The sequence below is a fragment of the Mya arenaria genome, chromosome 1 (genome assembly GCF_026914265.1).
Source record: "Mya arenaria isolate MELC-2E11 chromosome 1, ASM2691426v1".
In the NCBI taxonomy this organism is placed as follows: Eukaryota; Metazoa; Mollusca; class Bivalvia; order Myida; family Myidae; genus Mya; species Mya arenaria.
The window spans coordinates 27,652,647-27,670,458 of record NC_069122.1 but is presented as its reverse complement, the minus strand read 5'-3'; the positions used below and the strand labels follow the sequence as shown (position 1 = coordinate 27,670,458).

General features: G+C 34.5%; 2 protein-coding genes across 3 annotated transcripts in view; one reads left to right on the top strand and one right to left on the bottom strand.

Annotated features, from left to right (window-relative positions):
* The window catches only part of LOC128234395 (serine/threonine-protein kinase fray2-like), a 22,194-nt gene extending 10,769 nt beyond the window's left edge, over window positions 1-11,425 (bottom strand). The window contains exons 1-6 of one of the 2 annotated variants that reach the window (XM_052948613.1): window positions 11,281-11,425; window positions 5,939-6,063; window positions 3,998-4,150; window positions 3,618-3,665; window positions 2,943-3,033; window positions 538-595 (exon numbers count right to left, since the gene is read on the bottom strand). In XM_052948613.1, coding sequence (XP_052804573.1) covers window positions 538-595; window positions 2,943-3,033; window positions 3,618-3,665; window positions 3,998-4,150; window positions 5,939-6,056 — 468 coding nt within the window. In that variant the 5' untranslated portion in view covers window positions 6,057-6,063; window positions 11,281-11,425. Of the gene's footprint in view, window positions 1-537; window positions 596-2,942; window positions 3,034-3,617; window positions 3,666-3,997; window positions 4,151-5,938; window positions 6,064-6,701; window positions 6,839-11,280 lie in introns of those variants that run through there. The other variant, XM_052948622.1, reaches the window with a different exon arrangement.
* On the top strand, window positions 11,018-17,812 carry LOC128234410 (M-phase inducer phosphatase 1-like). The gene is made up of 5 exons (XM_052948633.1): window positions 11,018-11,186; window positions 15,719-15,866; window positions 16,096-16,619; window positions 16,820-16,937; window positions 17,267-17,812. The coding sequence occupies exons 1-5, from the start codon at window positions 11,179-11,181 to the stop codon at window positions 17,426-17,428; spliced, it is 960 nt and encodes a 319-aa protein (XP_052804593.1). The 5' UTR covers window positions 11,018-11,178; the 3' UTR covers window positions 17,429-17,812.

Here is a 17,812-nt window from a genome sequence, read left to right as displayed (position 1 = left end):
ACATATACCGTGCCGCATTGACCAAATGTGCCACACTTTCTGTGTCGCATTAACCAACTGTGCCACACGTAGTGTGTCGCATTGACCAACTGTGCATACTTACTGTGTCGCATTGACCAACTGTGCCACACTTACTGTTGCGAATTGACCAACTGTGCCACACTTACTGTGTCGCATTGACCAAATGTGCCACACTTATTGTCGCATTGACCAAATGTGCCATACTTACTGTGACGCATTGGTGCTACACTTACTGTTTCGAACTGACCAACGCCACTACACCTACTATGTCGAACAGACCAACGGGTTACACTTACTGTGTCGAATTGACCAGTGGTGCTACACTTACTGTGCCGAACTGACATAAAAGGTGCAAAACTTACTTTGTCGAACCGATCAAACAAGATACAGCGTATTCACTTGTCGAATTGATTCATATTTTAACACTACAAGTGCGGCCTCTGCTTCGACGCCTTTGCCTGTGCGGAACAATGTAGAACTACACATATATTTTATGTATATTTGAGCGAAACTAACCGAGCTGCACTGATCGTTACTCCGTGATCTTCGCCGTGACGGTCGACACACACGGCCCCTGAAAAGATGAGGAGATAATTATTAAACTTATTAGAGGAATGCAATGATTTAAAACCATCAATATACATACATTATGAGAACACCAAACTCAAATTGGAATCAGTATCAGAAATACTTTCCGTATTTTGCCTTTGTTAGGCATTTAAAGCGAGAATCACTTCCTGTAGGTTTTTGGTTTTAGTTATAATAATGGATTTGGGTTTAGCCATTCTAAGGAAGACAATCTTCCAGTAGGCATTTGGGTTTAGCCATTTTAGAGGAGGAAATCTTCCTGTAGGAATTTGGGTTAAGCCATTTTAAGGGAGAAACACTTCCTATAGTCATTTGGGTTTAGCCATTTTAAGGGAGAAAAACTTCATGCAGTAATTTGGGTTAAGCCATTTTAAGGGAGAAAATCTTCTTGCAGTCATTTGGGTTAAGCCATTTTAATGGAGAAAATCTTAATGCAGTCATTTGGGTTAAGCCATTTTAAGGGAGAAAATCGTCATATAGTCATTTGGGTAAAGCCAATTTAAGAGAGAACATCTTCATGTAGTCATTTGGGTTAAGCCATTTTAAGGGAGAAAAACTTCATGCAGTAATTTGGGTTGAGCAATTTTAAGGGAGAAAAACTTCATGCAGTCATTTGGGTTAAGCAATTTTAAGGGAGAAAAACTTCATGCAGTCATTTGGGTTAAGCCATTTTAATGGAGAAAATCTTAATGCAATCATTTTAGTTAAGCAATTTTAATGGAGAAAATTGTCATGCAGTCATTTGGGTTAAGCCATATTAAGGGAGAAAATCTTTATGCAGTCATTTGGGTTAAGCCATTGTAAGGGAGAAAATCTTCATGCAGTCATTTGGGTTAAGCCATATTAAGGGAGAAAATCTTTATGCAGTCATTTGGGTTAAGCCATATTAAGGGAGAAAATCTTTATGCAGTCATTTGGGTTAAGCCATTTTAAGGGAGAAAATCTTCATGCAGTCATTTGGGTTAAGCCATATTAAGGGAGAAAATCTTCATGCAGTCATTTGGGTTAAGCCATATTAAGGGAGAAAATCTTCATGCAGTCATTTGGGTTAAGCCATTTTAAGGGAGAAAATCTTTATGCAGTCATTTGGGTTAAGCCATATTAAGGGAGAAAATCGTCATGCAGTCATTTGGGTTAAGCCATATTAAGGGAGAAAATCGTCATGCAGTCATTTGGGTTAAGCCATATTAAGGGAGAAAATCTTGTAGGGTAAGGGTTTAGCCATTTTAAGAGAGAAAATATTCCTGAAGTCATTTGGGTTAAGCCAATTTCAGGGAGAGAATCGTCATATAGTCATTTGGGTTAAGCCATTTTAAGGGAGAAAATCTTCATGCAGTCATTTGGGCTTAGACATTTTAAGGGAGAAAATCTTCCTGTAGGCTAAGGGTTTATCCGTTTTAAGGGAGAAAATATTCCTGAAGGCGTTTGGGTTTAGCCATTTTAAGGGAGAAAATCTCCCTGTATGCATTTTAGGGTTATCCTTTTAAGGAAGAACATATTTCTGTAGGCATTTGGCTTTAGACATTTGAAGAGAAAATATCTTCCTGTAGACATTTGGGCTAGGACATATTAAGGGGAAATATCTTCCTGTAGAATTTTGAGCTAGGACATGTTAAGGGAAATATCTTCCTGTAGACCTTTGGGCTTAGACATTTTAAGGGAAAATATCTTCCTGTAGACATTTGGGCTATGACAATATTAAGGGGAAATATCTTCCTGTAAACATTTGAGCTAGGACATATTAAGGGGAAATATCTTCCTGTAGACCTTTGGGCTTAGACATTTTAAGGGAGATAATCTTCCTGTATGCTAAGGGTTTAGCCATTTTAAGGGAGAAAATCTTCATGTAGGAATTTGGGTTCAGACATTTTAAGGGAGAAAATCTTCCTGTAGGAAGTTGGGTTCAGACATTTTAAGGGAGAAAATCTTCCTGTAGGAATTTGGGTTCAGACATTTTAAGGGAGAAAATCTTCCTGTAGGAATTTGGGTTCAGACATTTTAACGGAGAAAATCTTCCTGTAGGCGTTTGTGTTTAGCCATTTTAAGGGAGAAAATCTCCTTGTACACATATGGGCTTGGACATTTTAAGGGAAAATACCTTCCTGTAAACATTTGGGCTTAGCCATTTTAAGGGACAAAATATTCATGCAGGCATTTGCCATTTGGGTTAAGCCATTTTAAGGGAGAAAATATTCATGAAGGCATTAGGGTTCAGCCAATTTAATGGAGAAAATCTTTCTAGAAGCACTAATTTGGGTTGAAACATTCTAAGCAAGAAAATCCTCATGAATTCATTTGTGTTCAGACATTTAAATTGGGTTAAGACAGCTTACTGTGGACAGAACTCCAGTGCTACGCTGAAACTCTCGTCGGCGGTGTAGATGTGGCGGCATCCTTGTTGCTCCTGACGGGTCTTCGCGCTGCCTGCAAACATTCATTAGTATAAACATTATATATCAATTAGAATGCCTTTAATGCAGTTTTCAACCCACAATATACTATCATGTAAACATGTCGATGGCCTCACTGCCGAGTCTACATTTTTCCGGTTCCGGAATTTTACGTCATTAAAGTCATAAAGGCAAGCAGCATCTAATTTCAAAATGCGGAATAAATAGTCTTTGGATTTTGAAGCTAGGGAGGCCATCGACGAGTGTTCTGCCCCCCCCCCATCCCCGTTTCTTCCCAATGGGGGTCAAAGGCTCTGACGCACCCTGAAGCAGATGCAAATTTGGGTTTTAAGAAAATCTCATGAACGTTCTCCTGGCTCCAAATTTGCAGCAAACTTGAGTGTCAATACTTACAACAAATAAAGTAAAATTCGTATTCTATCAGTACACACTTTTAAATCAGCTTTTGAAAAATCTTTTATTTGGGGTCCCTGGACCGATCCGGTCCGCATGATATCTGAGAACAATAACAATTCTACTCCGAGCTGATATATACAGAACCGGAAAAAACGAATTGTTTTGTTGATGCTAGAGGACTTAATAATATAATATACGTACGGACTGTTGGATAGCCTTTGTAGAATTCACGACGTCTGCGCATTTCACCTGCGAATGGAAATAAAGAAAGTTTGAGTCTTTCACAAACATCACTAATACTATAATACATTTCTGATTGTTTTTGTTTTTTAAAAGTTTATTAAGAAACAACAACATTACATCAGTGGTATCTTTTGGTGGCTTTTTACCCTCGAACTACTTTCTTTGAAAAAAAAAACGACCGTGCACCGAATTTTACACGATGTTTTCTTAGGTGAGATATGTCCTCAGGTGTCGTTTGGTGCGTGGTCTTATTCTACGTTCTGCATTACTCGCCCTCCTTATAAAAACAAAAACAATGCCATTTACTCGCCCACGCCCTTCCCCACACCCCTACTTACTTTGAAATAGGCCTGGCACGAGTTTATACACTATGTCCTGTAGGGTGTGGTCTAGCCGGATATTCTGTAGGGGTTTGGTTTTGTGCACGAGAACTTCGCAGATTGGGCAATACTTGCTCGACTCCAGGTACCGCACGATACACGTCTTGCAAACTGCAAGAATAATTGATATAATAATATTTTTTCCAGTTGTATTACTCGTTCATAGTTTTATAAATAAATGGCCATTAAAGTCGCACAATAATGTTCATGCCATATGTATTTGTTTTAAATTCAAATGCAATATCATGTTTAACTCGCTTGACTTAAATGAAAAAAAACACCCCAAAAAATATGATTTAGGTACAGAAAAAGACATCTTTATAAATGTTTTTATTAATTAGTGGCTACGTGGCCACAAATTTTTCCAGATAAAAAAGCGTCAGAATATCGCTATTTTATATATTTATCTATACTAAAATCATATGCTTTTTTGTTGAAAAAAATGATAATATCAAAATAGTTAAACGTAATGCATTAAAATGTTTTTGCATCATGCATCAACTTATACTGTGCGCCTTTAAACGTACACTCTCACCAGTGATTTTTGGTGCAATTTACTGCCTTCTCAAGGCTGTTTCCCATTGCGAAAAAATGTCCATTTTCCTCCAAAATCATTTTTTTTTCCAAATTTGTTAAATGCAGACTACGTTAAAGCATACAAAAAGAAATGAATTTCTTGAAAAATAAGCTAACTCTTGACAAGACTTCCTCTTTCACACCATAATATACGCAAAAAATAGTGAAAACATTATATATTAGTTATTGTGGCCTGATTTTGTATTTTTACCGAAGTCGACCCTTTTTCCCTCAGGCAGTGAAAATAATTCCGAAAAAATCACTGCTCACAGATCGCAGGTTTTCATATTTAGGTTTAAAAAAGATATTTATGCCAATGTATGCGCTAGTAACGATTTTTAGCTATAAGATATGAATTACGTTGAAACTGTGTCCCAGTCCTGTTCGCGCTGACGTTTGAATTGGAGCGGGCTAAATTTTCAAAAACAGTGAAAAATATCACAATGTTATTTCACTGTTTGAAACAGTGAAATATCATTTTTTTTAACTGATAAATATCTATAAACCACCGGAAAGCATATAATAGTTATATAAATTACATTTCTAAATGTTTATCATCTCACAAGAAACGGGACGATAAGTTCTTATTCTTCCTTTGTTGGCAGTTAATATATGAACATCCCCTTTTCATAACCCATTTCCGCCTCTCATAAGAAATGCACAAGAGTATGACAAATAGTTACGAAAAAAAGTGTGAAAAAATAATTCAAGAAGGAAATGCGTATTGAATTGGAGAATTATGAGGAAGCCATTAAGAAGATAACGATGTTTACAAAAGTCTATGTGTTTAAAAGTTCCGCAATTAAGTTTCAATTATGTAAAGTTTTGCTTAAGAAATCGAGAGCGATCCACTTCAAAATTTACTGTCTGTGGAATTTATTCGATAATTTCTTGTGTTTTTTATGCTGTTTTCAGGGTATCAATAATGACAATATTTATTAAAGTCAAGAAAGTAAACTTCAGAAAACTTCTACTGTATTTTAAGGCCGAAAATAATTTGTGGAATTAAAATGATGCAATAAAGCTGCACTCTCACAGATTTACCGATTTTTGTCAACTTTTTAATTTTTATCTTAGAAAGAGTCTCAGTTTTTTTAACTTCATTATGAAAGTCTGCGATCTGATATTTTGTCAGCAGTCTTATATCACTGGTTTCCATGCGTTTTCGCAAAATTTGGCTCGTTCCAAGACAAAAACTAAAAAACTTGTCAAAGCGACCAATCTGTGAGAGTGAAGCTTTAAAATCGTAATAGTTTGCATATGTATTAGTTATAAAATATATTGATTTAAAAAACAAATATGAAAATTGTTAAACCGGCTTACATGAATGCACACATTCTACAATCGTGGTGGCGTCGATCAAGTATCCCCCGCATAGCGCGCAAATCAAGTGCGGGGAGATTTCGGCGATGTTCGGCTTTTTCGGTACGCATTCCGTCATCTTGAACCTTGAAATATAAACATTACAAACATTAACTAAAAAATATGTCAATTCACTTATTCATAATGAAGATCGCTTTTGCGCAACAAATGTCCTTTTGGTCTGGTTTTTTTCTCAACCAAATGGTCCAAAGTTCGATACCTGCAAGGATTGAATATATTCGACGTGTCACTTAAAGAAGTCGATCTTTACCAGAAAATGGGGTTAAAGCTTACAGATTTTGTTCACAAAACACACAATAGACTTGACCCGATCATATATTGATTAATCCTAAAACATAATGATATAGAAAATTGTTTGATGTTAATTACTCTCTAATATATGACAATATATAAATATGTATTTTATGCTGTTGTCAATAAAATAGCAGTGTTTTCTTATCAAATTAAATTACCTATGCGATTAAAAAATACGTATTTTAACATAGGTCAACATAAAGTTACCCTAAGATATTTATAAACATTCCATTTGAAAAGTATCACAAAAATAATATGATATGAAATGTTAGAAAATCACTTTTATCTGTTTAAACGCCCTATCGGTCTGTAATGCAGGAATATTGTCCCAGAAAACAACAACAACATAATAATATAATTCACATTAGCAATAAAATCTTGTTAACATTATTTAAAAAAACATAGTTACGTTCTCAAAAACAGTTGTTAGTAAAACAACATTCCACTTGAAAACTATTGAATTATCCACAGCATTACATAAACGTTCTATCAACAAGATAAAACATTTATTTAAAGTATTTCTTAAAGAAATGATATACAAGCTTAAAACAGGAAAATAATGTGACTGTCAGTTGCAATACATGAAGCCATACTTAGTGAAAGTAGTGTTATCAATAATTGTATAAGGCCATCCTTAAAAAAATGTGTGTTTGAGGTTAATTCGACCGACTCACGGCCCTACTAATGTTTTTGGCCTTCTATGGTGCCCCCACCCCCCTCTCTTGACAATTTTCTACAGATGGGCGTTAGAAGCCAAAACGTGAATACTACAGGGGAAAGAACAACCTAGACTCCTACCAACTCACAAAATTGTGGGTAGGGTAGAAACAAAATAAGTGTAACCTTAGGCCAAAAATATGGCTTGGTAAGGGTTACATCCTTTTCAAAACAGGTAGGGTAGGTAGGCTTTAATGTTTTATTTCTTTTTATTAGGCATTATGTACGAACGTTATTGCCAGTATTGGAGAATGGTCTTATAGAAATCGTCTGTATAAAGCTTTAAATGTTTTGAACTACATATTAAAACACAAACTTAATTATAATCATTTTATTTAAAATATAAGGGGCGGCGAGGATTTCGTATGTAGCGTCGGGTAATCTAAACCAAAAGTATTTTTCTTGGCCTAACTAAACAACAGGAATATTCATATCTTCACATCGATACTCGAGTTTACCCTCCATGTTTTATGCATTGCATTTTTTGCACAACAATTACAAAACCCAGTCAAGGGAAGCAGTATCGACAGTGACATTTATTATTTATAAAAAAATAACATATCATGTAGAGTTGCATGTTATAAATGGAATTTTCGATAAAAAACGTTCAGGTAACATGAAAAATATGAGAAATATTCTAGTTTGACGGCTAATATGGCTTAAAGTGACACTCGTATTTAAAATCAATACATATACATGTATAACAAACATACATTTTGAGTGATAAACCTTAAACTACTACTAAAAAATGCGGGCATGGAAAGTATTAATCATTAATAACAAGATAGCAACCGTGTATTTAAATTAATAGTTGAAAACGCACAAAAATGACTGGTGAGTCATAAAAGATTTACAGTGATCTACAATCGTCTCATTTAATAAGTAGAACTACCGTGTTTTCTGGACCTTTCCTTCAAAGTAAACACAGTGTCCTTCATAAGAATCATCGATATCGATATATATTTATCATTTTCGGTACATTAAAACAATTGTATTAATTGTAGTACATCGCATATTGGTGGTTATAGTGCATCTTTAATAGTCTTTAATAGTCATACCCACAAATCACCGTTATTTTGACTATTATGCGACAGAAATATTCGAGTTGCACGGCAAATAAAAGAAATGATAGCCTACTCGTTTATTTTAATATATTTTTGTTGCATATTGTACTAACATAAGTTGTACTATTTAGTCATTTATCAAGCTAGATAGAGTTTTGAAAACTTATTATCTTTATCCAATTAGGTATTATAAAGGTCTTCCGCATTGATAATACGCATCAAACATATCATTAATAAGGGTGTGCACCCTCACCCTTCCCTACAACCCCACCCCCCTCCCGTGCATACCGAAAACTCATACAATTCCTATCCCCGAATCTGGTGAACAAATATTTTCGAACGAATTAAGAGTTTACGTAACGCATACCATTTCCACTGGTTTCTGCGTACAGCGTACTGCGTACTGTGTACCGACCTCTTGCGTACCGAATACTTCTAAATGGCTAATTGGAAAACGCGTATCAAAATAATGTGATGGCACAGTCTCATATATGTCCGCCTCAAGTTAAGGGTATATGTGGACAGGAGCGGGCAGGAGGTCAGTATACTTGTTGTCTTGTAACAAATAAAAAAAATATTTTTGTATAAATGTAGGTTAGGCCCAAACAAATTGTTTCCACTACATCTAAAAAACAACAGAGAATAGGGAAGGTAGGCATAACTTTTTTCTATTTCTTTTTTTGAGAACCGGGCCTCAATATGAAGAATCAAATCAAATCTGGATTTTAATTCAAACAGACCTATAGCAGGGTATATCACAATTGTAGAATATTTTAGATAAAAAAGATGAAATTGCAACACAAAACCTTGAGCACACGTAGCATTAAACGGTATAAAACATGCTTAGAAATAGATACAGAATCGGAGGTAGGGAGGGGACATTTGGATCAAATTTTGGGGAACGCTTGAACTAGACGTAATGACCCCACCCCACCCCCACCCACCCACCTGAAGGTAGTTCTTTATAATGTAGACAAAGGAAAGGATCTGACAAGTTCAGATAAACTCGGGTCTAAACTTTTTTTACAAACGAGAATTAAATATAAAATATTAATGTTAGGACTGCTTTTACAACTGTGTAGATCTTTTTCGTAATCCAAGTATGCGAACTGTCTAAACTCTAGAATCCATCAATCGAACTTATAGGGCCGATTGTTCAGAATGGTGTTAAAGTTAACAGCGTTGTTAACCTCATTATTGTTAACTTTAAAATCTGTATGGCTCTGGAAGTTAAATGGATACACCTGTGATTTGCACTTATTTTCAACAAGATATGAGAAAACTGTTCAAGCTGTTCATATGTAATGCAAACATATAAGCACACCATAAAATACTTCAACTTTTCAAGTTGACAATGATGACGTTAACAATGTTGTTAACTTTAGCGACGTTCTGAACAATCGGCCCATAGATACACAAATAATTAAATCATTATAATAATAAACCATTTCTTCCTGAAAAATGTGTATCATAATGGGTGGTGTGATCATGTGTACTACAATATTCTCTATGCTAGAGAGAAAGTTACATTAAAATTAAATTTTACAGTACTGAAACTCTGACTAGAGGCCGGCGTTCGTAATGACATCGACCCCCTACAACCTGCCAGTAAAAAACCCCAGCTTCATCATTACATGCACTTTGGTACATTTGCTCGTATATTGTTTGTATGCTATAGGCATAATTGCCTGAATGCATTCAAAGTTGTTGTTGTTGTTTTTAAGAGTTCACGCTACTTATTCAATGGAAAAAACTGAATGGATTAACTGTTCCATGGTTGGGTAAAAAGTTTGGGAAGTGTAAACTTTTACGTCCCCTAACCACGTGTGTAGATGTTAATATCAAGTACTTGTATTTTGGAACAAGCGCAAGTACCCCTACCGATACCACGTGTCTACTGAATACTCCTATAATCCTCCGGCGTACCGGTACGGTCATTTGATTCAGATTCTGCGTACCGCGTACCACCCATATGCGTACCAGTGAGATACTTAACTAAGGAAAAAGATTTAAGATAGGAAATGACTTAAGATGTTTTATGCATACCGGCCTTATATAAAACATACAACTCAAGATTGAATTTCTTTTCTAAATCAAGTGAAATATAAAATATAAATGAGCAGCAGCATGACTAACGTTGTAATTTCTCTTAAATAAATATGGATAATCTAATATTAGAACGGATATGACATAGTCTTACTTTGAAATAAAAATATGGATGATATAATATTAGATCGGATATGACACAGCCTTACTTTGAAATATAAATATGGATGAACTAATATTAGATCGGATATGACACAGCCTCATTTTGAAATATAAAAATGCATGAACTACTATTAATATATCGGATATGCACAATTATATTTTACAACACGTAAAGACATTTAAATATGGTTTGAATGCCGAAATAAAGATGAAAATGTTAAGCAAATAATGAATTACAACTTTGCTAGCTGTAGGACGTGGCAACACCATCCATGGCCATTTTAATAAAAGAAGTGTGTATCACAATACAAAATAAACTTAACGTATTTATATAGTTGCATAATTATATATAACTACGACTTTATAAATAGATGATTAAACACTTCGTTAAGTACGTCTTAAAAGCCACATTGCCATAAGATACATGCATACTTTAGTGTAAGTTTGAGTGTCTTTACAAGGTTTAGGCTCTGCTGTATTTTTATACGGCTAGGCGAAGTGGGAAATAAAGTATAAATCACACAAATCAAGTTGTTTACTCTGCTCAATTGTGCATTCCTAAACAGCAACAGGCAATCTGTATAATGTAAATAATCAAGATAAACCGAGATATTGTATTACAGGCCTCCTTCAAACAGCGAATCAATAGTGAGCATTTTCCACAAACTATATCCATTCCTTCACCTTAAATAAAATGGCGATGCATCCGATATATTTATGTTATTACGGCTTTAGTTCTATGGTAGCTGGTGTTAAGTTTGCATTATCCTGATCAGAGTTTTTGGTGTTGATACCTGTAGTGAAGACTGTTTATTTGAACAACTTAAACTGCATGGAAAGATATACGTAAACTGGAACGTTTCAAACATCGTCTGTACGGCCATCTTGTCATGCAGGATGTTAAGGTAAAAACAATTGAATCAAATCACAAATAAACATGGATCGCTGAAAATATTTTGCCACAAAGGTTTAATATAATGTAAAATAACTTAAACTAACCTGTAAACAAAAGGTCACCACAGGTAATGCGTCCAATAAAGCTCTCAAAGTTGTGTATTGAGCCAATACACAATCCAATACACATCAAAACAAGCCAGTGGTCACGTGACGAGCGATAATTTATGCACCGATTCACTTCGTTAGCGTATGAATATGTCAAGTTTAAAAGCGCGCACTTTCTGCCTTATGGTGAGTTTTATACAAAGCCCTTTGTTACATATTGTACCGGGGGATTTTTATGTACTTAACTTTTATATTAAGCTTATATATTTCTTAGTCTATCGATGTTTAAAGCGCTCTACAGGGAACTTTTTGCTGAAGTAAAATAGCGCTAGAGGAAAATCTATCACGCACGCATTATGCGAATGTAAAATAATTATAATTTATATTACGTGGCTAGGCATAAGTTCATACTTAAGTTGTTATCTTTAAATATTCTACAAACTTTAAGTGATAAAAGTGCTATTGCTGTTTTTAGTTTTATTTAGATGCTTGCGCCATCGCCTATAATGTGATGCTTAAAGACGCTGTCACGATTTCGTATATCAGAATAAATTACTAGGAAATGATTATAAATACATTGAAATCAAAAGTGCTAAAAACAACAAGTTTACCACAATAAGCATTGCTCATTTCCAACAACAGAATAATACCCATTAAAAATTGCAACCACAAACGAGTGAACAAATAATAATGATTTTAAAACAAACCACAACAGAAAAAAAGGGCGATTTGATAAACAACAACAACAACAGCAGCAGCAAAAACATTTAAGATGCGAATCTATTTAAAACACGTGTTTACTCATAATGAAGAAGGTTTTTTAGCACTGATTTATATATGCAATTCCTTTTTCTTGGTGGTATTCGATTGATATTTTGTTTTCGTTTTGAATAATTTTCTATGTAGTTTTAATCATTTCAATCAACTAAAACTTATCTATTGTTCAAACTGCACAATATTTTATTCCTATTCTTTAAAGAATTCAATGCATTCTCCTGCAAACACGTGATTTAAATTACCCCTAAAACTAAGCCAGTATATCGTACATATACATGGTATTGATACATAAAGTTATTTGTTAAAGATAAGCGTTTAAATAGATTATTCAATTAATATTAAAGTGACACTCTTATTCAAAATCAATACAAAAACATATATAACATATATAACATATATAACGTATATAACATATATAACGTATATAACGTATATAACGTATATAACATATATAACATATATAACATATATAACATATATAACATATATAACATATATAACATATATAACGTATATAACATATATAACGAACATACATTTTAAGTGATAAACCTAAAACTACTTACTAAACAATTTACTGTTGGAAAATATTAATTACTGATAACAAGATTATGATCATGTATTTACCTGCTGAAAACGCAAAAAATATTAAATGATTGGTGAATGCTAAAATATTTACTCTGATCTACTTTCATTTCACATGGTAGAAATACCGTATTTTCTGCACCTTTCTTTCAAAACAAACTCGGTATACCTCATAAGAACCATTGTTGTTTTTTTACATTTATTCATTCTTTTTGGTATTTTAAAACAATTCTATTAATTATGGTAATTCTATTTGGGAATAAGAGTGCATCATTAAGGTACTAGTAAATGATCATTATATATATATATATATATTTACATTGTATAACAATTTGTATAATAAAATGAGGAACGTTCATGAGTTAAAATTACTTCATAACAATCCTACAATCCTTAAAAGCCGTCAATATGGTAAAAAACAAAACATCCACCGCACCAAAGATGCATTTGCTATAGAGCATTATAAGAGAGATTAAATTAAAAGTTTCGAAACACATCGGTGGCTTTAGAAATTAAATACGCATAAAAACCGTATCTCTAATTTTAGTTTTAAGGACAATTTAAATAAAAAAACTAAGTATTACTTTAACGATTATCTGTATTCGCGAAAAATTGATATGTAATGACACCAAACTGCCATTTAAATTAAAACAGGCAAACTAAAACTGCGCATTATCTTAAGATATGAGAGCCAGTTGTTTTCCATTTAAGCTGCACTCTCACAGATTGACTGTTATGACAACATTTCTTTTTTGTCTTAATGAGCATTTGTTTGGTGAATGTCTGGAAAGAAGTGATATAAGACTGCTAACAAAAAAATAACACCGCATTTTTTTATATTTACGTTCAAAAAATGTTATATGTTTTATGCCGATACACTTTTTTAAAGCGTTAAACGCTTTTAGCCATACTGTACATATCAACGTTCTAACGTAAATATTTAAAACTAATCTTTTGTTAGCAGTTATGTATCATTGGTTTACCGATATTAACTCAAAGATTGGTTCTTTCGAAGACAAAAATATTTTATTTGTCAAAACGGTAAATCTGTGAGAATGCAGCTTTAAGTTTGTAAATGATATTTACTCTTAACTGTAGACTTTATGTCGAATAGATAATGGATTAAATTAATTTGAATGGCATTAACGTTTCACATATTAATATTCCTTTTTATAAATATTGGCCAAATAAACATGATACACGTGACATTTTTATAAAGACGATATATCGGTTAAGATAAGGCCAGACTAGAATGTGTCACACCAGTTACATTTAATTGAAAGTAAAGTTATTTATAACATGTTGTTTGATTGAAAAATGACACGTGTGTTTTTGTGTACATGTAACGTTTACGATCATGTGCTTTACTGCATTTTTTTTTATCAGATTTAAGAAGAAAACCCCATATCGCGCATGAAGGCTTTGTCAAATAGACTTTCATTTATCAATAGGTAACATTAAAGTGACACTCTTATTCAAAACGAATACGTACATATGTATAACTACCATACATTTTTAATCATTAACTTTTAACTCAGTACTTACTAAATAATGCATTTATGGAAAATATTAAATACTGATAACAAGATTGTCACCACGCATTTAATAATGAAAACGCAAACAATATTAAATGTTTGGTGAGTGCTAAAAGATTTACTGTGTTGTACTATCGTCTCATTAGGTAGACATACCGTGTTTTCTGCACCTTTTTTCAAATTAATCTCGGAATCCTTCATAATAACCATTGTTTTCGACATTTATTCATCCTTCTTGGTATATTTTAACAATTGTATTATTTGTGGTAAAATTATTTGGGAGTAAGAGTGCGTCTTTAAAACCATTATGACTTCGGAAGCAGGAACATTTTCATTTCGATTATTCTATCTTCGAATGGCAAAGAGCTATAGTGTCACAAGCGTTGCAATGCTTATGAATCAATCTGTGAATGCTGTCCGTTTTGAAGGCCAATGTGAAAATATATCCCTGTGGGGAATGAACCCACGACCTGTCTTGGGTGGGAGGTGAATACCAATATCACCCTTAACCAGATTGGGCTCATACTCAAGATCGCTGGAGTGAGAGGCAGACACTAATTTTACACTGAGGTTGGGATCGAACCCACGAGCTCATGATTGAAAGGCAGACATGAAAAGCACTTTTACAATACGAGTGGTTGGTAACGAAAATGCGTATATAAAAAAATCTGTTTTGTATTTGACATCCAAATATGTACAAGTGTCAACATTGTTCATCTAGTATTCGATAAGTTCTTTACATCTTCTGTTACAAGATAAAATATGTCATATGAAAGAAAACTTATAGATTTTTAACTTTGTCAGATTGTTATCAAATATGGTAAGTTTTGTCCGAATATTCTGATAAAATTCACTTTACACACTGATGAAATCTATTTAAAGAGTAGCCCGCTTGGATGAGCTACAGCAACAGCTTACATGTACTTTGACATGTGCATTGAGAGGCGATTGACCAATTAAAAGTCTCAAACTCTTCCGATATGTAAAGATCATTATCACCGTACCTATAAAACATATCGAGTAAACCAAACTTTGACTGTTGATTGCTCTGTTCTTAATTAGAAAGTCTGGGGAGAAACTAATTTAAAGAGAGGGATAATTTTCTACTCGATAATTAAGAAATGTCAAATTATATAAGTTGATTTATGAAATATTAAAAATCATATTTTGTGAAAGCTTCGCCATCAAAAGTTCCCTTCTACCAATTTCTGTTCAGAATATCACGTATCAATATGCCGCTGAGGTAGGATTTTATCAAATATTTTATAAATTTGTATTTTCATTATTTATGTGTAGTAAATTGAATATGCGTTTTCACCAGAGAAACATCGATACACGCGGTTTTGTTAAGTTGTATCTAAATAGCCAAAGTTCTTATTTTCAATAATTTTGGTTTATTTACGATTTTTTGTTGTCGTCACTAAATGAAGCAATGCATTTTGAAAACAATGAAAAATGAATCTTTTAAATTCAAATCTAATCTAAGATCAATTAAGTCAGTGCAGTAGTATCAGTTCCAAATGATTTAAAACTTTCAGATTGAGATTGTTCGATGACGTCATTTCCGGATTCGGTGACGACTGCAAAGTTGGCCCTGCTGAACTTGAGGCTGTGCTAACGCCTGGAGGAAAGGGAAACAACGCTTTCAGCATGGCAGACGACCATGGACAAGACACACCTTTATCGGTATGTGAAAATGTAGCTTTATAATTTGAATACGTAATATTCTTGTTTATTCTCTTTGTAAAACTGAGGTCGTCGACCGACGCATGTGTATTTTACAGAATGTAAGATATCTTCTTTATTTTGTTTTTATGTTTCGTACAAACAAGATATCCGTATTTTCAAAAGATAAGCATTACATTAAAGCCCAAAAATCATACGCTACTATTACATTGGTTGTTCTTCATTGCAGATTGAAATTTCCGTAAAACCGATGATACGACGTAGTGGTGCGTTTGACGTCAGACGCGGCCTCTTCTCCGGAAAGCGCTCGGCTGACGTAGACCTAACAGCATCACCAATACATGCAGTCAAAAAGGCCAAAGACGTTACTGGCATAACTCCCAAATCCAACGAACGTTTAACAAACGGGATCATCAGCGCGGTCGAAACGCTTGAAATCGGAAATGACATGATCGCTGATGGGTCAAGTAAATACTCACTTCCAACAATTTCCGGAAAACACAGTGACCTTACGGCCGTTTCCCCGGAAGTGATGGCTGACGTCATTCGTGGTTGCTTCAGTGACGTCATTGGTGACGTGACCATAGTGGATTGCCGTTACCCGTACGAGTTCGAGGGCGGGCACATCAGAGGCGCTGTAAACTTGTATACGAAAGATGAGGTCAACAGCTTGCTTCAGAAACCAGTAGCTGGCGACAAGCGTCACGTGCTGATCTTCCACTGTGAATTCTCATCAGAAAGAGGGCCTAAGATGTAAGTAGTCGCACAAACTAACGTGGCACAACGTCATATGCTCCTTCATCATACACGATATATCGTGTGTGTACATCGTATATTAAATAAGAAAAGAAAGCAATGCATCAACACTTTCACTGTAAATGATATTCTGATCCTTGGTCACAAATGTTTATCGCGTATTCATGTATTTAATACGCATTTTTGTACTTCAACAGGTACCGGTTCCTGCGCGCGCAAGATCGGATGTTAAACAGCGACAGGTACCCACGTCTCAACTTCCCGGAAGTGTACCTACTCCATGGCGGATACAAGGCCTTCTTCAACAAGTATCGGGTATGTTTAAAAATAATTCTACAGATCCATTACGTTTTAGTGAACACTGTGCTGGTGAGTTGATAATTTTAAATAAGTTAATGAATATTTCTCTGTTCGGTGTATTTTACAAGAAGAACAACATGCATTCATTGTGTGAACTGTGATTATCTATTCGCCATTCAGTCCTAAATAAGCATGGTATGCATCGGTTGTGACTCGAATTTTATTGTATATGAGGCATACACTATTTTTTTGTAAAAGCGTCGAGAATATTTTTATACACATGTATTTTTAAAAGTTAAAGAATAAATTTTGTATACGTTAGTATTTATTTCCTTCAATTGCAGGACCTATGTGATCCGATCAGTTACACACCCATGTTGCATGAGAATCACGCGGCCGACCTACGTCACTTCCGGGTGAAATCTAAATCCTGGACGGGGGAGGACGGCAATCAGAAGACAAGTAGACGGCACCGCAGTCGTCTTTGCCGCCATCTTAGTCTCTGACCGCTTCGTGCACTTAAAGTCACTTGATGAAGCAGTATACTTTCAATGATGTCATTACTCACGGTGACGTCATCACCGAAAATGGAACTAGCGTGGCGCGTTTCAAATTGATTACGGAGAAAAATCACGAGGGCGACGATTTTTCACTAACATACCAGAGCGCTTTATTTGCGCCAGTTAACGGTTATACAGTTTTGTGTTATATTGAAATTGTTTTTAATTGTTTAAAACTGTTTCACAAAAATGCAAAACGAAGTAACCGAACGTTTGTTGGAGGAATAGGCCAGGGGAAAGTGCAATATTATTTGAACCTGAGAAGATTACGTCATTACACTGACTGGCAGTTTTATGTCGAAACCATACACTTACATGTACATGTGTTGA

What these genes read in the sequence shown, in the direction of transcription:
- LOC128234410 (XM_052948633.1), top strand. An exon ending in TCAGAAAGAGGGCCTAAGAT is followed by an intron (nt 16,620 to 16,819) that starts GTAAGTAGTCGC and finishes GTACTTCAACAG; the next exon opens with GTACCGGTTCCTGCGCGCGC. An exon ending in CCTTCTTCAACAAGTATCGG is followed by an intron (nt 16,938 to 17,266) that starts GTATGTTTAAAA and finishes CTTCAATTGCAG; the next exon opens with GACCTATGTGATCCGATCAG.